This window comes from Palaemon carinicauda, chromosome 2 (genome assembly GCF_036898095.1).
Source record: "Palaemon carinicauda isolate YSFRI2023 chromosome 2, ASM3689809v2, whole genome shotgun sequence".
Taxonomy (NCBI): Eukaryota; Metazoa; Arthropoda; class Malacostraca; order Decapoda; family Palaemonidae; genus Palaemon; species Palaemon carinicauda.
Genome location: NC_090726.1, coordinates 51,770,917 through 51,792,550, shown reverse-complemented (window position 1 = coordinate 51,792,550; position 21,634 = coordinate 51,770,917). Strand labels below are relative to the sequence as shown.

Below are 21,634 nucleotides of genomic sequence, written 5' to 3'. Positions count from 1 at the left end.
TGTAGTTCGACAAGAAGAACGTCACCAAGGGAATCCTGCTAGAGAGTACTCCAGCATGCTTCTGTTCTTGGATGTATCGAAACAGGGATGGGAAACACATCTAGATGACCTGGTCGTCTCAGGGGAGTGGACCGAAAAGGAAGAACATTTGCACATCAACGTCCTTGAGATGCAAGCAGCCTTCCTAGTGTTAAAAGCATTCCAAGAACATTTGAGGAGGTACTCAGTAGTGGTGATGAGGAACACCACCACCACCTTAGTAGCCTATGTCAACAAGCAAGGGGCATGGTCTTGTGCCCTCTTTGCAAACTGACAAAGTGGATACACATCTGGGTGTAATTTCAGAGTGTGGAGTTGTCAGCAAGGTACATTCCAGGCAAAAGGAGTGTACTAGCAGACACATTCCATTGCCAGGGTCAGGTTGTAGGAGTAGAGTATTCTCTATATCCTCTGGTAGCAGAAAGGTTTATCATGTGGCTGAACAGGAAACTCCCCAGGTTCCACTCTCACATTCTGGACCCATTGGATGATGCCTCCCAACACCCATGGGATCACCTGAACTGTTCAGCTGGATCTGTCTGGTGATCAGAGAGTTGGTTATGCCAAGACTCAGGATTACCCTAGGGCTACTAGTTGACCTCATTTCAAATGATACCCCAATCTAGTTGTTCTTTTGGTCAATGTCCCAAGAGAACTACCCCTGTGACCCGCACTTCTCTGTTGGGCAGAGGGGCTGCCATGCCACATGGGTGTAAACTATCCATCATCTCCCCTGAGCAAAAGGCTTTTCATGAGGACTGGGTATCTCCAAAAGTCCTCTGTAGCTGTCTACCAGGCTAAGTAGGCCATCTTCTAAAATTGGTGTTGTATAAGGGGTATTTCTCCGGTCAGAGGAACTCTAGCACAAATTGCAGATTTTCTTGTCTTCCTTCTTCAAGAGCAGTGCTTATTAGTCGCGGCTGTCAAAGGCTCGGCTTTGAATATGGCCTTTCGTACAAGGGTTTAGACCTCTCTTCATCCTGGGAGTTGTCTATGCTTGTAAGGAGCTTAGAACAGTCTAGCCCACCCCGAGATTTCAAGCCCCTGTGGAGTGGGACGTAACTTTGAGCCTCAAGGCTCTTACACATACAGTACCCCATTTGAAACTTTGAAGAGGTTGTCAGACAGGGTTATGACTCTAAAGACAGATGGTCTTGCTCATGTAGTCATCCACACTGAGGGGTGGAATTGGGTCTCCTTCAGTTCTATGCCAGACTTTGTGACCAAGAGCCAGCACATGTTGGCACAGGACCCCAGGTTTGAGTTCTTCTCCATCCTCATCCTTTGAAAGGAATGGGGAGATGATCAAGGGGGAGATGCTCTTGTGTTCCTAAGGGCTCTGTGGTGCTATCTGAAAAGGACTCGACACCTCAGGCCGGAATGTTGGAGATTTTTTGTTAGCACTGGCAGATCCAATAAAGAGGTGTCAGGGAACCCGGTCACTTTCTAGCTTTGTGAGACAATTTCTAGAGCTTATGCCTCGGCTGATAAGAGAGTTGAGGCACCAGCCAGGACCAGGGCTCACAAGGTCAAGGGTATTGGTCCCATCTTTGCTTCCAAGAGAAACCTATAAGTGAGCCAAGTACAGGTGCTTGGAAGAGAAAGACCATCTTCACGGCTGTTGGATAACGGCGTGTTATCCAACTTTATTAACAACTGATTCGAGCTCGAGCTGAAATATCCCTTACTAAAGTGGTCAGGTTTCTATGCCAAGCAAAAATACAAATTACTTTTAAAGAATTTTATATTTCCATGTTTATCTGTTTAACTGATGATTACAGAGTAAATTTTTCAAAATTTAATTTTTTCTTTTGTATTTTCCTCAAAATAATAAAAAAAGAATATGAAATGTAAATGAAAGCACTTTTCATGTACTTTCCCTTTAAAACAATCTTTCTATTCATTGTGAAGTGATTATTTGAAAATATTTTATGAAATGTTTTTATTATAATATTTTGGTCTAAGTAATAGTAAAGATGTGTGATTCTATGTGTAAATGTGCTTTATGTTTACAGTGAAGTGAATTTGATTGCACAATAATCAGTAATAGATAGCTGTAAAAAGAAATCAGTATCGGACCTTGAATTATAGATAAGTGTAAAAAAAAAATATTTTTTTTTTTACTTTATCACAAGAAGTCTATTTTAATGTATAATTATAAGGTATACGATGAACAATTTATTATCTACTTATGACAAGAAACAGCTATTTCTATCTTTAGTTTTGGCCTGATTTATAAACATATGAGCAAAAAACTGCCAAGGTATATATATATATATATATATATATATATATATATATATATATATATATATATATATATATACATACATACATACATACATACATACATACATACATACATACATATATATATATATATATATATATATATATATATATATATATATATATATATATATATATATACTGTATAGAGAGAGGGAGAAGGAAAAATACCGAACGTTCCCCTTATAGTTTTGTTTTGGCTTTACAGTACAGTATAGTGTATAACCTTTATAGTTACAAGGAAAGAACAGTAAAAAGACGAGTTGTAGGGTAAATAAAGGAGAGTAGAGTATTGAAGAGTGAAACAGATTTAGGGACATGATAGCAAAGATTTTAGTTCAGAATTGAGGGTAAAATAAAGGGTAAAAGGAGCAGCTACTTACTGCAGCATCAGCACACCGATGCCGATACAGCCTGTAAACAAAATAAGGAAAGTTTTATATGGATTGAGACACTTTTAGGTAATCATTTATAGTATGGAGATAATTTGGTGGGATTATAGATATCACTTTGTGATGAAATTCAACTGAAACAGCAACTCTCAATAACTTGCATGGCGTTGTGAGTGAGTGGTGGTGGGGGAGATCATGGGGGTGACACAGCTATATCTCAATTTAGAGAAGGCTATCTGTGTGATTTTGTAACATATGTCAACATGGAAATACAATATAGTCCTTACATAATCATAAATGAAGACTAGAGTCCTAAGTGTTTATGTTGGTAATGGAGTGAGAAGTTTACATAGATTCGTCTCTAAGATGGGGGGTGTCAGGAGGTGAGTAATTCCTTGTGTAAGTAATGTTGCTATTCACTAAAGAGAGTGGTGTAATTATACATGGTAGCATAAAAATACTAAAATAGACCTTACACAATCAGGAATACTGGCTAGAATTCCAAAGTCTTGGTTAACTGATTGAAGAAAGGAGGGGCTAAAATCCAGGGGAGGAGCTAATTTTAGTAAAATATCCATTAGGTGTAATATAACCATATGTTGTACTTTTTAGTAGGATAAACAAATGATTTTAGCTTCCATTGGGTTTATATTTGTAAATGACGTTTCTGGTACATCACAAGGAAGGCATTAAAGAGGTTTCCCCTTTGAAATCTTCAGAAGTGGTAGACTTTAAAAAGTTGGGGGTTGATAATTCAGACCTCTTGATCTTGATCTGTGTAATTCACTCCTATGTGCATAATTTGCTGGATAAACTATTTTCACATGAATAAGGGGGAAAATAACTTGGTTTATATTCTGGTGCTATACAGTACTGTACTTCTGTGGTGAGTCAATGTGCATTGCCATATGCTGGAAATGGAATATCCTATCATTGCCTACAATGTCCATTACATATCATTCATACCTTGGGGAAGCCTAGACCTTATTGGATCTATTAGTGCAAATGGTCACAAGATTCTACTTTAGTATTGGAAAGTGTCTCAGCTTCTTCCTGTCCACTTTATTTCTTGGGTTATGTAAAATACAAATTAGTTTTTACAGTAACATATAAAAATTAATAATGCAGATTCATTATGAGAAAGGAAATCAATACACATCCAGATCTATAACAAATTGCCAAAGCCTTTCCTATAAAACCATTCAGGATATGATGAAGGCAATCAGGAAAGCTCTTTAAAATCAGTAAGGCAGGGCTTGATCCAAGATAACCCTCAACAAGGTGGCATCCCTAATTCAGGAGAACCATGAACTGTAAACAAAATATTAGAGAAAACAGAAAGTTGGTTTGGCAGCCTGGTGGATAACATCTCTGACTTAGTATTTGTAGGTCGAAAGTTTGAGACCCGGTTGCAACTCGATAAAGGTTTTCCCTAGTGTTCACCTCCTCACCTTGTGAGCTAAGGGTTGGGGGGTTTAGGTGGAACCTATAGGTCTTCCTGATAAGTTATTAGCAGCCATTGCTTGGTCCTTCTTGGTCCTAGCTTAGTTGGAGAGGAGGCTTGGTCACTGATCATAAGTGCAGTATATGATCTGTCTTATGGATCTTGCTGTATCCCTTGCCTCTGCTGCTCATAAGAGACCTTTAAAAATGCCTACAGTATTTAAATATAATAAGTGATTTAGAAAAAATTCTCTCACCCCTATCTTTACATCACCTTCGCATGTTTACTTCAGGCAGTATCCTGAATGTGATGAATGATTAATTATCCTTCTTTATGTATTTTGAGTAGTGTTTAACAGTTGAATATGACTGGCATCTTGGTTTATAATTAAATAACACTCCATCTCTCCATTTTAGTTTTTAAATTATAAATAAAAGCCTTTAGCTTTTATTAGATATTCTTGATTATGTCCACCTTCATAGCTTTTGTTAATTACATGGAAGCAGAGGAATATCAAGCCCCACCACTGGATATTACACCATTCCTAAAAAACCCAAAACTATTCTGCCGTACAACTATCCTACTGAAGGAATCTCCTTGAAACAGTCCATATAATCTAAAGCCTTATCTAAGACTTCCTACAATGCTTCAACTATTGTAAACTGTAATAATGGTTGACAGTTCCCAGCCAGTGTTTCAGCACTAAAAGGCAATACCTTGGTCTCTTGATGTGTCTTTTTTTTTTAACATATTTCACATGGAAAGGTGACCAATACATACAGTAATACCAAAAATACAACAACCTAAGGATCACACCTTGACTCAAAACATTTGTACCTTAGTAAAAAATTAATAGCATATACCTGGCTATCAAGTCCAGCTACAACAGCCAACATAGTAGAAACATCATCAACTGTTCTTGCAAAGAGTCCAGGTACATCCATAGAGTTGACCAAGCTAATAAGGCCGTGCCGTGGAACAACACCATAGGATGGCTTTAAACCCACAACTCCACAATAGGCTGCTGGATTACGAACTGATCCTCCAGTGTCAGATCCTAGGGCTCTAAAAATTAAAATGCATTATAGCATATTTCACTCATCTATTTTAAACACTGATTTATAAGGAGAAATTCCAATTATATGTATATAGTAGTAAAAAAATCTTCATACCATGTTTGATATTCGATCAATATGTATTAACATTTATGCGACTAGTTTTATACAGTATTTACATCAGTTATATAACACAAACCTTACCTCTCCTAAAACTTTACATTGTAACACCCTCCAGAATTACTGATTTAATTTATTCTATAGTGCTTAACCATAATAGCAGAATGCCCTATATGTGCTCATCAAACCTTCATAATGAGATACTACCGCTAGAGAGTTATGGGGTCTTTGACTGGCCAGACAGTACTAAATTGGCTCCTTCTCTCTGGTTACGGTTCACTTTCCCTTTGCCTACACAAACACCGAATAGTCTGGCCTATTCTTTACATATTTTCCTCTGTCCTCATACACCTGACAACACTGAGATTACCTAACAATTCTTCTTCACCCAAGGGGTTAACTACTGCACTGTAATTGTTCAGTGGCTACTTTCCTCTTGGTAAGGGTAGAGGAGACTCTTTAGCTATGGTAAGCAGCTCTTCTAGGGGAAGGACACTCCAAAATCAAACCACTGTTCTCTAGTCTTGGGTAGTGCCATAGCCTCTGTACCATGGTCTTTCACTGTCTTGGGTTAGAGTTCTCTTGCTTGAGGGTACACTCGGGCACACCATTCTATCTGGTTTCTCTTCCTCTTGTTTTGTTAAAGTTTATATAGAAAATATTTATTTTAATGTTGCTTCTGTTCTTAAAATATTTTATTTTTACACGTTTCCTTTCCTCACTGGGCTATTTTCCCTGTTGGGGCCACTGCGCTTATGGCATCCTGCTTTTCCAACTAGGGTTGAAGCTTAGCAAATAACAACAACAATAATAATAATAATAATAATAATAATAATAATAATAATAATAATATATTACCATCATCATTATTTGTATGCCAACACAAGTTTTATACCCTATTTTTTGTGTAAGAATGAATAAATTATGCATTAAGAGAAAGGCAAGATTGCACGTACAGCCAACATATACAGTCCTGTAAATCTTTTCATGCCTTACCCCTACATCTTGAGTTTTACAAAAGTAATTTATGCTATCCATATTCACAGCAAACTGACAAAAGTAATGGAGATGCAAAAGCTCAGCTTATTTTGGAAATTATCTGATAAGATTCGAGAGGAAGGCGAGACCCGAAGTTACTCTAATTGAGATATATACAGTATTTGACTGGATAATCTCTCCCTTTTAATAATAATAATGAAGAGATAATAGGGTGATTTGTATTGAATTCAGTCCTCTGGGTAAAAAGATGTTACTGATCAGTGCTCTCTACAGAAAGAAGCAAGAACACTAGATGCCTCTATGCTGTCTAATTGGTGCACAGGGATATATCAATACTACTTAAAGAACCATCTTCAGTCAACTCCCTATGAAGTTCACTGGTACTATACTCTACATTAAGATGGTGCAAATGCCTATAGGAAAATTATTATCGCTGTCAAGTTTACTAACGAGACTTAGTGTGAGAGGTTATCTCAGATTTATTGAAATAGCCTGCACTGATATAATCTCCCTAATTAAAGTATGAGAGTTTGTATGACGTATACAAACAAAGCCTACTTTAGGGACTTATAGCAGCATGAGGAACTGATCTATTAAACTTCCATATGACATCCTTGAGTTCAACATTTAATGTGGTTTGGTCCTTTATTCTAGTCAATATTTCCATGGAGGTTAATTATGTGTGCACTAACATAAAACAAATATAGAGAAGTTCTCACCTCTCACAAAAAAAGAAAATAAAGAAGTCTGGCAAAATGGAAAGTGGTGATAAGGGAGTGAGGTTCTTTCATCAATGACAAAATATTGCACATCAGCTGATAGAAAGGCAGCTTCCATTTGTGTGGTCAGGAAATACTGTTTATAGAAATCATCTTTATCATAGATATAGCTAGATACCCTCTATGGATTAGTTCCACTCGTATATTGTGGTGAAAAATTGAGAGCTAGCAAGTTAGTAATCCTTGCCTCTTAAGAGTCACAAATGTTAACTTCAGCTCACGAAGGATTAAAGTTTTGACCAACACTTACTAAATGAAGCAAGAAGTGAGGAAAGACAGATCTTGAGGCCAGAAAAACCATGTATAAATGCAGACCGTGGGAGCTGTAAAACCAGATCTGAAAACTCATCATACTACATTTGTCATCTACAGTGGTTTATTGAATGTTACCAATGGCTGTGACAGAATGCCTTCAGTAAGGTATCTCCCTGTTATAATTCTAAAAATTGTCTTTACTTCTCTCTAATCTACCAAGTATAGTCTCTATTACCTCTCAAATATCATACAATTACAGCCTCACTTGAAATCTGCAGTAATTCAGCACTTACACTGACAGCTCACTACTATAAAGCATAAATAAAAGTAAAGGAATTCATAAACCTTATAGATTCTGGAGGGTTACAATTTCTGTACCACCTGCTTTTTCTCAAATATCCATATTTTCATAATGTTAAAACAATCCAATACAAAACTAAATCATAGAGTGTAAAACACTTACAAAAATGCTGAGCCAGTTGCTACAGCTACAGCACTCCCACCTGAGCTACCACCTGCTATGTACCAGTCATCTTCAGCAAGGCTTGTAGTAGGTATTTCACTTGTAATATCATTCCTAGAGAAGAGAGACCATTAAGTATTAAGCCAAATAATAATGCTTTCCTTTAGACTAGAATATGATATTTTAATTATAAAATAAATTTTTGAATATACTTACCCGGTGAATATATAATAGCTGCTGCTCCAGCGGCTCGACAGAAAAACACACAAAAACTCGCGAGCGATCGCTATGAAGGTTGCGGGTGTGCCCACCAGCGCCAACTATCGGCCAGATACCGTATATGCATGTAAACAAGCCTCAATTCTTCTCGTCCCGCTGCGTCTCTATTGGGGAGGAAGGGAGGGCCTTTAATTTATATATTCACCGGGTAAGTATATTCAAAAATTTATTTTATAATTAAAATATCATTTTTAAATATTTAACTTAGCCGGTGAATATATAATAGCTGATTCACACCCAAGGTGGTGGGTAGAGACCAGAGTTAATTAAGTTTACAGCGTATATGCTTAGAGTTTTTGACAGTTATAATATAACAAAACCCAAATATATAGGTACCTGGTAAGGAAGTTGACTTAGACGATTACTCTGCCTTGTAAGTCTGTCTTCCTCACGAAGCCCAGCGATCCTCTTAGGATGCTGAAAGACTCCCAGGAGCTGAAGTATCAAGGGTTGCAACCCATACAAACAGGACCTCATCAAACCCCTAATCTGGGCGCTCTCAAGAAATGACTTTGACCACCCGCCAAATCAACCAGGATGCGAAAGGCTTCTTAGCCTTCCGTACAACCCAAAAAACAATATTAACCCTGGATAGGTACGCTCCTCGGACACCCCTTTAAGGGTATACAGTACTCGGACGCGAACGACCCCGACGCCAAAAAAAATTCTTGAAAAATCAGTTTTTGCAGTAACCTCCTTTTTTCTTTTGCCAAAAAAAAATTCAATGAATGCTTAAAACAACTGTAAAGATAAATGGCTTGGCTGGCCGAGACGGTAGCCTAGTCCTCTTAGTCTTCCTCTTTGGTTGGGGACCCTCATCCGGGGAAGACTTTCTCTTGATAGACAGGCCCCACTTCTGGAGAAGGTTTCTATTCTCCGTGGCGGCCTTATCAACACCTTCTTTGACCGATTCGCTACGGAAAAGGTCTTTGCCCCAAATGTTGGAGGAGATTAGTTTCCTTGGCTCGTGCCTCACCGTAGCCGAGGTGAACACGAACTCCCTACAAGCTCTCCTCGCCCTGACGAAGCTGTAAAGATCCTTCGTCACTGTGGCCAGATGAGTCTTGGCCACTACCATGAACATTTCATGGACCTTGGGGTCACTTGCCATCGTCTCAAGAGTGGTCTGAAGAGATATTGACGCAGCCAGTCTTTCTTTTGTCTCGAGCTCTCTCCGCAAAAGAAAGTCAGACAGCTTAGGGAGGTTCTCACCGAACTGACGTCCGGCAATATCAGCCTCCAACTTCCCGACTGAGAAGGTAAGATGGACGTCCTTCCAGTCCTTGTGGTCCATAGGTAGGGCCAGCGACAAGGGTTTACACTCCTCCAGGGAGAGGCAAGGCTTGCCAGCCTCGACTGCTTTTAACCCTGGATAGGTACGCTCCTCGGACACCCCTTTAAGGGTATACTCGGACGCGAACGACCCCGACGCCAAAAAAAATTCTTGAAAAATCAGTTTTTGCAGTAACCTCCTTTTTTCTTTTGCCAAAAAAACTTCAATGAATGCTTAAAACAACTGTAAAGATAAATACTACTCATCTGCAAAAAAACTATTTATTATAAATATTTTAAAAAATTAAGTAGAAAAAAAAAAGACCTGACATAAAAATTCATAAAAAAAAAAGTTTATACATATATACACAAATCCTTTTAGGAATTGATTCTTGAATGTTTAGGACACATCTTGATGTATTTTGGATGAAGTCAGACCCATGGAGGTGAAGATCTGAAATGAGAAAAAAAGGGTAACTTTTTTTGGCCAAAAAAATTTGTCCAAATTTCATGAATTTTTTTGGGTACCCAAATGAAATAGGAAGTGGCTAATTTTTTTAGGGAATAAACATATGTTATCCTAAAATAGAAATATGTAAAAAAATCTTCATTATTTTGTAAATTACATTTATATCAGGGGCCATATCTAAAGGTAGTTTTTTGAGTACTTAGAAATTTCGTAAAAAAATACATATATTTAATATATAATATGATATTTATGCAGGTAAAAATATACCAAAATATCACAAATTCTATAGGGAACAAGAATATATATAGATAGGGCAGCTTACGCTTCGGATATGTCCACAAAATGGCCGCCAACCACACTGACTCAGACTCCCTAATCTGCCACTTGAAATGTAGGAAGGGTATGTCAATTTCAAGGTGTTATTTACTAATCTAATTATTATTGGATATGCATAAAAATTGTATGGTGGGTTGCTGGATAATTGTCGATTATTTTACGACTATAAAATTAAAATTCTGACCCAAAAAAAATTTTTTGAAGGGAAATAAAATCGAAAAAAAAAAAAAATGTAAAACAATATAATATTTTAGCTAAAAAAATTTGATGATATTCAATCAAAAAAAAAGTAAACAAAATTTTCCGACAAATAAACATCTAGAGGAATCATTACTCTGTGATAGTTCCTTAGTACGTAGTAATTTTGAAAGAATTGGGAAAAAACGAAAAAATGGCAATCACCGGAAAATCGAACACATACCTATATATACGCCATATCTGGCTAAAAAAAAGATAGGCATGGGTAGCCAGATCATCTAGAAACACTTTCCAACACTATAAAAATATAAGTTTTGCGACACTACTTGCCAATTCCTTACGGTAACATGACTAAGCGAAAAAATGCAAAACAAATAAAAAGGGGCACTCGCGGAAAAATGGCTAACATTCTAATATACGGCATTTCAGAAAAAAAAAATTCAGCCACGTGCTAGGCAAACCATCAAGGCACATTTTCCGACAAATAAACATCTAAATGAATCATTACTCTCTGATAGTTCCTTAGTACGTAGTAATTTTGAAAGAAATGGGAAAAAACGAAAAAATGGCAATCACAGGAAAATCGAACACATACCTATATATACGCCATATCTAGCTAAAAAAAAAAAAGATAGGCATGGGTAGCCAGATCATCTAGAAACACTTTCCAACACTATAAAATTATAAGTTTTGCGACACTACTTGCCAATTCCTTACGGTAACATGACTAAGCAAAAAAATGCAAAACAAATACAGTAAAAAGGGGCACTCGTGGAAAAATGGCCATTCTAATATACGGCATTTCAGAAAAAAAAATTTCAGCCACGTGCTAGGCAAACCATCAAGGCACATTTTCCGACAAATAAACATATAAATGAATCATTACTCTGTGATAGTTCCTTAGTACGTAGTAATTTTGAAAGAAATGGGAAAAAACGAAAAAATGGCAATCACAGGAAAATCGAACACATACTTATATATACGCCATATCTGGCTAAAAAAAAAATAGGCATGGGTAGCCAGATCATCTAGAAACACTTTCCAACACTATAAAAATATAAGTTTTGCGACACTACTTGCCAATTCCTTACGGTAACATGACTAAGCAAAAAAATGCAAAACAAATAAAAAGGGGCACTCGCGGAAAAATGCCCAACATTCTAATATACGGCATCTCAGATAAAAAAAAAGACATGCACGTGTTAGCCCAACCATCAAGGCACACTTTCTAACACATAAACATGAAAAAAAAAATCAATAATATACGGCAATTCCTTACTACGTAGTAAATTTTTACAAATATTGAAAAAAAACAGAAATTGGCAACCGCAGTTAAATACCCAATACAGTATACCAATAACTACGTCGTATCTGACAAAAACAAAATCACGCATGGGTAGCCAGATCATCTAGACACACTTTCCAACACTAAAAAAGCAAAAGTTTTACGACACTATTTCGCAATATCTTACGGAAAAATGACTTGGCAAAAAAATGAAAAAAAATGAAAAAGGGGTACTCGCGGTAAAATGCCCGACATTCTAATATACGGCATCTCAGATAAAAAAAAAGACATGCACGTGTTAGCCCAACCATCAAGGCACACTTTCTAACACATAAACATGAAAAAAAAATGAATAATATACGGCAATTCCTTACTACGTAGTAATTTTTACAAATATTGAAAAAAACAGAAATTGGTAACCGCAGTTAAATACCCAATATACCAATAACTATGTCGTATCTGACAAAAACAAAGTCATGCATGGGTAGCCAGATCATCTAGACACACTTTCCAACACTAAACAAGCAAAAGTTTTACGACACTATTTGGCAATATCTTACGGAAAAATTACTTGGCAAAAAAATGAAAAAAAATGAAAAAGGGGCACTCGCGGTAAAATGGTCCTCGTGGTGATGAACGACATTTTAACTAAAAAAAAAATCATGCACATGGTAGCCAAACAATCCACCAAGACTTTCCACAACTGATAACCTATACAAGTTGCACCATTCTACGACAATTTCATAATACGTAATAACTTTGATAATTATGCAAACTACCTTAGAAGGGTAAACTCGGTCGCGCTCGACCCCGACGCGTCTCAGAAATCGGGGAAGGAGTACAGCTACAGCAATGCACATCTGGACACTACTAGAGCGTGTAGGGGAGACACCTCCTGCAGGTCGATCACCCACAAATTCAGTCACGGGGGTGAGTCACGTGAGAAAAACCTGTTTTTTTTTGACGCTCGGGGTCGCGAACGACCCACCGTACCTATCCAGGGTTAAAAACATTTCAAGAGACAGATTAAAAAGGATATTGGAATTAGGGAAGTGTAGTGGTAGAACCCTCACCCACTACTGCACTCGCTGCAACGAATGGACCCAGTGTGTAGCAGTCCTCGTAAAGAGTCTGGACATCTTTTAAGTAAAATGACGAGAATACTGACTTGCTTCTCCAAAAAGTCGCGTCCATAATACTTTGCAGAGATCTATTTTGCTTGAAGGCCACGGAGGTTGCTATAGCTCTAACTTCGTGCGTCTTAACCTTAAGCAAACATCGGTCTTTCTCATTCAAGTGAGAATGAGCTTCTCGTATTAAAAATCTGATAAAATATGACAAAGCATTCTTTGACATAGGCAATGATGGTTTCTTAACTGAGCACCATAATGCCTCAGATTTACCTCGTAATGACTTAGTACGAGCTAAATAGAACTTAAGAGCTCTAACAGGACATAATACTCTTTCCAGTTCGTTGCCTACGATCTCTGATAAGCAAGGAATATCAAAAGATTTAGGCCAAGGACGAGAAGGCAGTTCATTTTTGGCCAGGAAACCAAGTTGAAGTGAACAAGTGGCTTTTTCTGTAGAAAAGCCGATGTTCTTACTGAAGGCATGAAGTTCACTGACCCTTTTAGCCGAAGCCAAGCACACTAGGAAAAGTGTCTTGAGGGTGAGATCCTTCAGGGAGGCTGAATGTAATGGCTCAAACCTGTCTGACATGAGGAACCTTAGAACCACGTCTAAGTTCCATCCAGGAGTTGCCAAACGACGTTCCTTAGAGGTCTCGAAAGACTTAAGGAGATCTTGGAGATCTTTATTGTTGGAAAGATCTAAGCCTCTATGCCGAAAGACCGAAGCCAACATGCTCCTGTAGCCCTTAATCGTGGGAGCTGAGAGGGAGCGAACCTTTCTAAGATGTAAAAGAAAATCTGCGATTTGGGCTACAGAGGTACTGGACGAGGACACAGATGCTGACTTGCACCAGTCTCGAAAGACTTCCCACTTCGATTGGTATACTCTAATGGTAGAAGCTCTCCTCGCTCTTGCAATCGCACTGGCTGCCTCCTTTGAAAAGCCTCGAGCTCTTGAGAGTCTTTCGATAGTCTGAAGGCAGTCAGACGAAGAGCGGGGAGGCTTTGATGGACATTCTTTACGTGGGGCTGACGTAATAGATCTACCCTTAGAGGAAGACTTCTTGGAAAGTCTACCAGCCATCGAAGTACCTCGGTGAACCACTCTCTCGCGGGCCAGAGGGGAGCAAACAACGTCAACCTTGTCCCTTGGTGAGAGGCGAACTTCTGCAGTACCTTGTTGACAATCTTGAATGGTGGGAATGCATATAAGTCCAGATGAGACCAATCTAGGAGAAATGCGTCTATGTGTATTGCTGCTGGGTCTGGGACTGGAGAGCAATAGATTGGAAGTCTCTTGGTCATCGAGGTGGCAAAGAGGTCTATGGTGGGTTGACCCCAAGTCGCCCAAAGACTCTTGCACACGTCCTTGTGGAGGGTCCATTCCGTAGGAATTACCTGACCCCTCCGACTGAGACAGTCTGCTAAGACGTTCAAGTCGCCCTGGATAAACCTCGTTAACAGGGAGATGCCTCGATCTCTTGACCAAATGAGCAGGTCCCTTGCGATCTCGTACAGCGTGAGGGAGTGGGTGCCTCCTTGCTTGGAGATGTACGCCAAGGCTGTGGTATTGTCGGAGTTGATCTCTACCACTTTGTTTCGAAGGAGACTTTCGAAATTCATCAAGGCCAAGTGGACTGCCAAAAGCTCCTTGCCGTTGATGTGCATGCTCCTCTGACTTGAGGTCCACAGACCTGAGCATTCCCGACCGTCCAGGGTCGCACCCCAACCCAAATCCGAGGCGTCTGAGAATAATACGTGGTTTGGGTTCTGAACTGCTAGGGAAAGTCCCTCTCTCAGACTGATATTGTCGTTCCACCATTTCAGGCATGCCTTTACTGGTTCGGAGACCGGGATTGAGACCGTCTCTAACGTCTTGTCCTTGTTCCAGTGAAAGGCTAGATGGAACTGGAGAGGTCGAAGGTGTAGTCTTCCTAGCGAGACAAACTGCTCCAGGGATGATAGAGTTCCTACTAGACTCATCCAATTCCTGACTGAGCACCGTTCTCTCTTCAACATTAGTTGGACTTTGAGCAGGGCTTGATCTATTCGGGTGGCAGACGGAAAAGCCCGAAAAACTGGACTGCGAATCTCCATCCCTAAATACAGTATAGTTTGGGATGGAATCAGCTGGGACTTTTCTAGGTTGACCAAAAGTCCCAATTCCTTGGTCAGATCCAATGTCCAATGAAGATCCTGCAGACAGCGATGACTGGACGAAGCTCTGAGAAGCCAGTCGTCCAAGTACAGGGAGGCTCGGATTCCCGATAAATGGAGGAATTTTGCTACATTCCTCATAAGCCTCGTAAACACGAGAGGAGCAGGACTTAGGCCAAAGCACAGGGCCCGAAACTGGTATACCACATTCTTGAAAACAAACCTCAGAAAAGGTTGGGAATCTGGGTGTATAGGGATGTGGAAGTACGCATCTCGTAAGTCGAGAGAGACCATCCAGTCTCCCTTTCTGACCGCTGCTAAGACTGACTTCGTGGTCTCCATAGTGAACTTTGTTTTTGTAACAAAGACGTTGAGCGCACTGACGTCTAGCACCGGTCTCCAACCTCCTGTCTTCTTTGGGACTAGGAAGAGACGGTTGTAAAACCCCGGTGATTGAAGGTCCAAGACTTTCACCACCGCTCCCTTCTCTAGCAACAGAGACACTTCTAGGTTTAGGGCTTGTCTCTTTGACTCCTCTCGGTACCTGGGAGAGAGGTCGATGGGGGTTGTCGCTAGAGGAGGTTTGCATACAAACGGAATTTTGTACCCCTCTCTGAGCAACCGAACAGACTGTTGGTCTGCGCCCCTCTTCTCCCAGGCCTGCCAGAAGCTCTTCAATCTGGCTCCTACTGCTGTCTGAGGCTGTGGGCAGTCAGACTCTGCCACGTGAGGACTTGGCTCCTCTCTTCTTTCCTCTCTTTCCCTCGGCACGAGTACTTCCCCTGCTGGGAGCTCTGCCACGAAAGGGCGGGATAAATCTGGATGCCGGAGTGTCGATCCTGGGTCTAACAGCAAAGGATGTAGAAGGAGTCCCTTTGCGAGCAGAGGACGCCATCAAGTCATGGGTGTCCTTCTGCACAAGTGAAGAAGCTATGTCCTTAACCAATTGTTGCGGAAACAAAAACTTTGATAAGGGAGCAAAGAGCAGTTCTGATCTCTGACAGGGAGTAACTCCTGCCGAAAGAAAAGAGCAAAGGGACTCTCGCTTCTTTAAGACTCCCGACGTAAAAGAGGAGGCGAGCTCATTGGAACCATCGCGGATGGCTTTATCCATACATGACATTATCAGTAAGGAAACATCTCTATCAGCCGATGAGATTTTCCTACTTAAAGCTCCCAATGACCAGTCAAGGAAGTTGAAAACTTCAAAGGCCCTGTATACGCCTTTCAGCAGATGGTCAAGGTCCGAGGAGGACCAACTAATCTTCGAGCGTCTCATGGCTAGGCGGCGGGGAGAGTCTACGAGGCTTGAGAAGTCACCCTGGGCAGAGGCAGGGACTCCCAAGCCGAGAACTTCTCCCGTGGCATACCAGACGCTCGATCTAGACGAGAGCTTTGACGGAGGGAAGGCAAAGGCCGTCTTCCTCAAACTCCTCCTGGTATCCAACCAGTCGCCTAAAAGTCGTAAAGCTCTCTTGGAAGAGCGAGAGAGCACTAGCTTAGTAAAGGCTGGCATGTTAGCAGGTAAGCCTAGAGCAAACTCAGACGGTGGCGAACGAGGAGCAACAGTGACAAAGTGATCGGGAAAAAGCTCCTTGAAAATTAACATGACTTTCTTAAAGTCCATTGAAGGAGGAACCGTTCTAGGTTCGTCTACATCCGAAGGATGATCATCATGATGAGGGTCAGCAACGTCCTCATCTGAAGGATCCTCATCCGACAACTGCTGAGTAACAAGCAAAGGGGTTGGCAATGCTTGACACGCAGAGTCCACACGCACTGGTGCATTAGTAGCAGTCCAGGACGCTACGTCATGTAACTGCTTAACAGCCTGACTGTCAACAACAACAGGAGCGGGAGGACGCTCGACGTCAACTCGAGACTGTTTTGACTGCCTAGACTGAGCAGTCAAAACAACTCTAGACTGCGGTGGTTGACGCTCAGCGTCAAAACAAGTCAACTCCGCTGGTTGGCGAACGTCCTGAACGTCAACAAGAGCATTAGGAAGCGGCTGAAAGTCAACACGTGACTGCATCGAGTGAGGCTCTACAAAGCGTGACTGACGTGACTTAGCAACGCCAACGTCAACAGGACGAGCAAAGGCTCGTTTTGGCGGCTGAAGGCCAGGATCTCGATGAGTTAAGCAGCGAGGATCATCGTGAACCTTTTTAGCAGAATAGTCTTCCATAAGGGAGGCGAGCTTGATCTGCATGTCTTGCAGCACAACCCATTTAGGATCAACGGGAATGGGTGCGGTAAAAGACGGGGTTAACGTCTGAGACTGCACAACCTTGCCTACACCAAGACTCTCTGAGCCTGTGTAACGTTGCTGCTTAGGCGGCGAGCAGTCTTCCGATGACTGCAAAGGGTCAGAGCTGTCCCAATGGCTACAACCAGGACGCTGGACCTGTCCTGAAGGGACCGACTTTCGCTTAAGGGGCCTAGAAACCTTGCTCCACGGTTTCTTATGCGAAAAGCCTTCGGATGACGAGGAGAAAATGGTCTCTCTCGTCTTATGGTAGGGGCGATCTTGATGAGACACGCCTGTTACCATAGAGGGAACGTCTGTTCGCTGATCAAGGCCTCTCGAACCCATAAGTCGTACGACATTACTTCTCCCCTGGGCTTGGGAGCTTGCAAGAGGTCTCGGACTAGGCGAACGACAGGCACGAACAGACGAACCCTCGGTCGCAACACTGAAAACACTTTGCGCACTAATCACTTTCCCACGATTTTCCGCTGTGGCACTCTGACACTTTAGCTCTTTAACGTCAGCCATGAGTTGATTACGATCGGTAGCTAACGACTCAACTCTTTCACCCAAGGCATGAATGGCACGTAACATGTCTCGCATTGATGGTTCCTGAGTGCCAGTAGGGGGTTCAGGCACAACCACTACAGGGGAAGGATTAGGTTCAGGGGCATGGGGAGAGGAAAAATCTACTGATCTAGAGGAACTCCTCCTTACCCTATCTCTCTCTAGCTTACGAGAATACTTGTCGTATTCGAGCCAATCGAATTCCGAAAGGCCCACGCATTCCTCACACCGATCTCCTAATTGACAGGTTTTACCCCGACAATTAGAACACACAGTATGTGGGTCGAGAGAGGCCTTTGGAAGACGCCTATTGCAATCCCTAGCATTACACTTACGAAATCTAGGGGCTTGAGAAGCGTCAGCCATTTTGAATTAGTCAAAGAAAAGTCCAAAAAACAATCCAAGTCATCAACAATTAAATCTGTCCAACAAAGAGTTCAAGAGTTTAAGTTGAGGAAAAACACCTGCACTGCGAAAGCTCAAACCAAAATGAAGTACTTCACCAAATATGTTGAGAAAACTCCAGGTTATACAGCGAGTATTGATACGTATTGTCGTTAAGGCCGACAGAGAAGAATTGAGGCTTGTTTACATGCATATACGGTATCTGGTCGATAGTTGGCGCTGGTGGGCACACCCGCAACCTTCATAGCGATCGCTCGCGAGTTTTTGTGTGTTTTTCTGTCGAGCCGCTGGAGCAGCAGCTATTATATATTCACCGGCTAAGTTAAATATTTAAAAATCACAATTTATAAAGTAATTTGTATTTTTCCTAGCAAAACAAACCAGAGTCCTTCAAAATATTTCAGCACAAACTGGAATTAGTTATTAAAGTCAGATAACAAGCGGTTATCCAGCTGTTGAGGGTGTGGGGTGAGGAGTCCTGCCCTTTTTCCAGCTGGAGAACCTTCCCTTTTGACCTTTCGGCCTGGGACTGAGAGGTGCGGTTGAGGAGGGTAGTTGGATTAAAGGATTTGGCTTTGTATGGCTAGAAAAAATACAAATTACTTTAAAGATTGATTTGTTCCTACACCACATACAAATCCCCGTCCTTTGTTTAGGGAGACTCCATACTTGGTGAGTTGGAAGTCCCCTAGAACCCAAACTGAAAGGTTCATTTTCTTCCTTGGAAGTGATCACTGCTTGATCTGTGGAGAAGCAAAGAAATGACCCCCCAGCAACCCCCTACCTGTCTTTCTTACTGATGAAAGACTGATAGGAACCAGGTTGTACATGCATGCATGTTCCTGATCAAAACTGGAGATCCCCCTCCCCCGAAAGGGATGTCAGCTGGAAACAGATACCAAATATGATGATTAATGGGTTGTATAAGATCCAACCCCCCTGCTCATTTAAGGGGAGGGGAGAAATACTTTTTTATACTTAACCCTTTTACCCCCAATGCTATTTGGAACTTTCCAACCCTTAACCCCCAGGCGTTTTTTTATTTCAAGCACATTTTGCAATATATTTTTTTTTAAATTGCTCTAACAGCCTTAATTTTTGTCATAGAGAGGTCAGGTTGGTCTCATTATTTTGGTAAATGCCTGAAGTTTCTCATAAAGTTATTAAAAACATGCAAAAAAATGTAAATAGCAGTTTTTTGCAAGGACGTACCGGTATGTCCATGGGGGTAAAAGGATGAGTTTTGTGAAACGTACCAGTACGTCCATTGGGGGTAAAAGGGTTAAAGAATGGAGCTCTGAAGTAAAAATTACCAGCATCTGGTCCAACCTGCATATGACGTTCGACCGCTTCATCCTTGAAAAGAGGGAAAGAAAAATGAAAGTGAAAGGTCAGTCATACTACCGTTCATGCCAGACATATCTAAATAGTTCCATAGACAAGATGTATCCTTGTCCCATGTGGGAACTGGGCTGGTTACACTACTACTTGAGCAGCCACCACAGGTTCAAACACAAAGGTGTCAAGGGACTTGTGGGTATACTCTTGCAAGTAAAGGTTGTAAAGGTGGTCTGCCTTTTTCAGATATCAGCCTTCAAAACTTGCCCCACTAACAGGTTTCTTCTGAAGACAAGAGTGTGGCCTATAACCCTTACCTCATGAGCTCTGGTCCTAACTGGTGCCTTAATTTTTCTTGCCAGTGGAGTTGTACACTCTGCAAATCGTCTCATGAAGCCAGGAAGAGACCGACTTCCTTGACACCTCTTTCTTGGACCTGCGAGTGCTAACGAAAAGTTTTTGACAATCAGGCCTGAGGTGTCAGGTTCTTTTTCAGAAAGCACCGTAGAGCCCTCATGGGACTCAAAAGCACAACTTCTCAATCAACATCTGACACCTCCCCAAAAAAAGGGAATGGAGAAGGACTCTAATCTGAAGACTTGTACTGCCAGGTTCTGGGTTTTGCCCACAAAGTCCGGCACAAAACTGAAGGAGACCTCCTTCCACCCCTCAGTATGGGTGACTAGATAGGAGACAGTGCAACTCGCCAACTCGCACCACCAATGTTAAGGCTAGCAAAAAGTAAGTCTTGAGAGAGTCAGGTTCCTGTCTGGCATCCTCCTTAAAGGCTCATACAGGGTACGAGTAAGAGCCTTGAGGATAAGAGTCACATCGCACTCCAGGGGCCTGAGATTCAAGGGTGGGCAAGATTGCTCGAAGCTCCTCATGAGCATAGACAACTCCCAGGAAGTGGAGAGGTCTGTAACCTTCAGTCGGAAGAACATACTCATAGGTTTTAGGTAGTAGGTTGGCCAAGGCACCAGCCACCCATTAAGATACTACCACTAGAGAGTTATTGGATCCTTCTCTCTGGTTATGGCTCATTTTCCTTTTGCTTACACATACACCGAATAGTCTGGCCTATTCTTTTCATAATATTCTTTGTCCTCATATACCTGACAACATTGAGATTACCAAACAATTCTTCTTCGAGGGGGTTTACTACTGTACTGCACTGCAATTGTTCAGTGGCTACTTTCCTCTTGGGAAGGGTAGAAGAGACTCTTTAGTTATGGTAAGCAGCTCTTCTAGGACACTCCAAAATCAAACCATTGTTCTCTAGTCTTGGATAGTGCCATAGCCTCTGTACCATGGTCTATCTCTGTCTTGGGAAAGAGTTCTATTGCTTGAGGGTACACTCGGGCCCACTATTCTATCTTATTTCTCTTTTTCTTGTTTTTCAAGTTTATATATGAAAGATTTATTATCGCGTTGTTGCTGTTCTTAAGAGTATTTTGAGTAGCTAATTGCTTCTCTTGTAGTTTCCTTATATACTTTCCTCACTAGGCTATTTTCCCTGTTGGAGCCCTCGGGCTTATAGCATTCTGCTTTTCCAACTAGGGTTGTAGCCTAGCAAATAATAATAATAATAATAATAATAATAATAATAATAATAATAACCGAGCAGTAGCCTTTGACAGCCACAACTAAGAGGTGTTTCACTTGCTGAAGGAAGACGAGGAAGTCTGCGATCTGTACTAAAGTTGCTCCGACTAGAGAAATCTCCCTTCTACGACACCAATCACATAAGATAGAACACTTAGCCTGATAAACAGCTGTAGAGGACTTCCAGAAATGTCCAGATATCTTCTTTAGAGTGCCTCACGAAAAGCCTTTCCCTCGGGAGATGCTGGATGGTCTCAGGCTGAACAGCGGAAAGGCGTACAATACATGAATGTTGGAAGACATCTTCAATCGACGCTCACAGGTTACGAAACAGTAGAACAAAATATGACAAATTCGAAGATAATTTGTATTTTTCCTAACCATACAAACCTTAGCTATTTACAGAGGGTTTACCTTTTAGCGCAGCTGAAATGACGAGCCAATAGTTTTAACGAGGGTTAATTACCCCCGCGCTAGTTAGCGGGGGGTGGGGAAGGGTAGCTT

General features: G+C 41.1%; 1 protein-coding gene across 1 annotated transcript in view; it reads right to left on the bottom strand.

The window, feature by feature from the left end:
• The window catches only part of LOC137625014 (glutamyl-tRNA(Gln) amidotransferase subunit A, mitochondrial-like), a 64,742-nt gene that overhangs the window by 33,886 nt on the left and 9,222 nt on the right, over nt 1-21,634 (bottom strand). Inside the window, exons 3-4 of the mRNA XM_068355954.1 lie at nt 7,836-7,949; nt 5,028-5,229 (exon numbers count right to left, since the gene is read on the bottom strand). Of these exons, the coding sequence (XP_068212055.1) occupies nt 5,028-5,229; nt 7,836-7,949 (316 nt within the window). The remainder of the gene's footprint in view (nt 1-5,027; nt 5,230-7,835; nt 7,950-21,634) is intronic.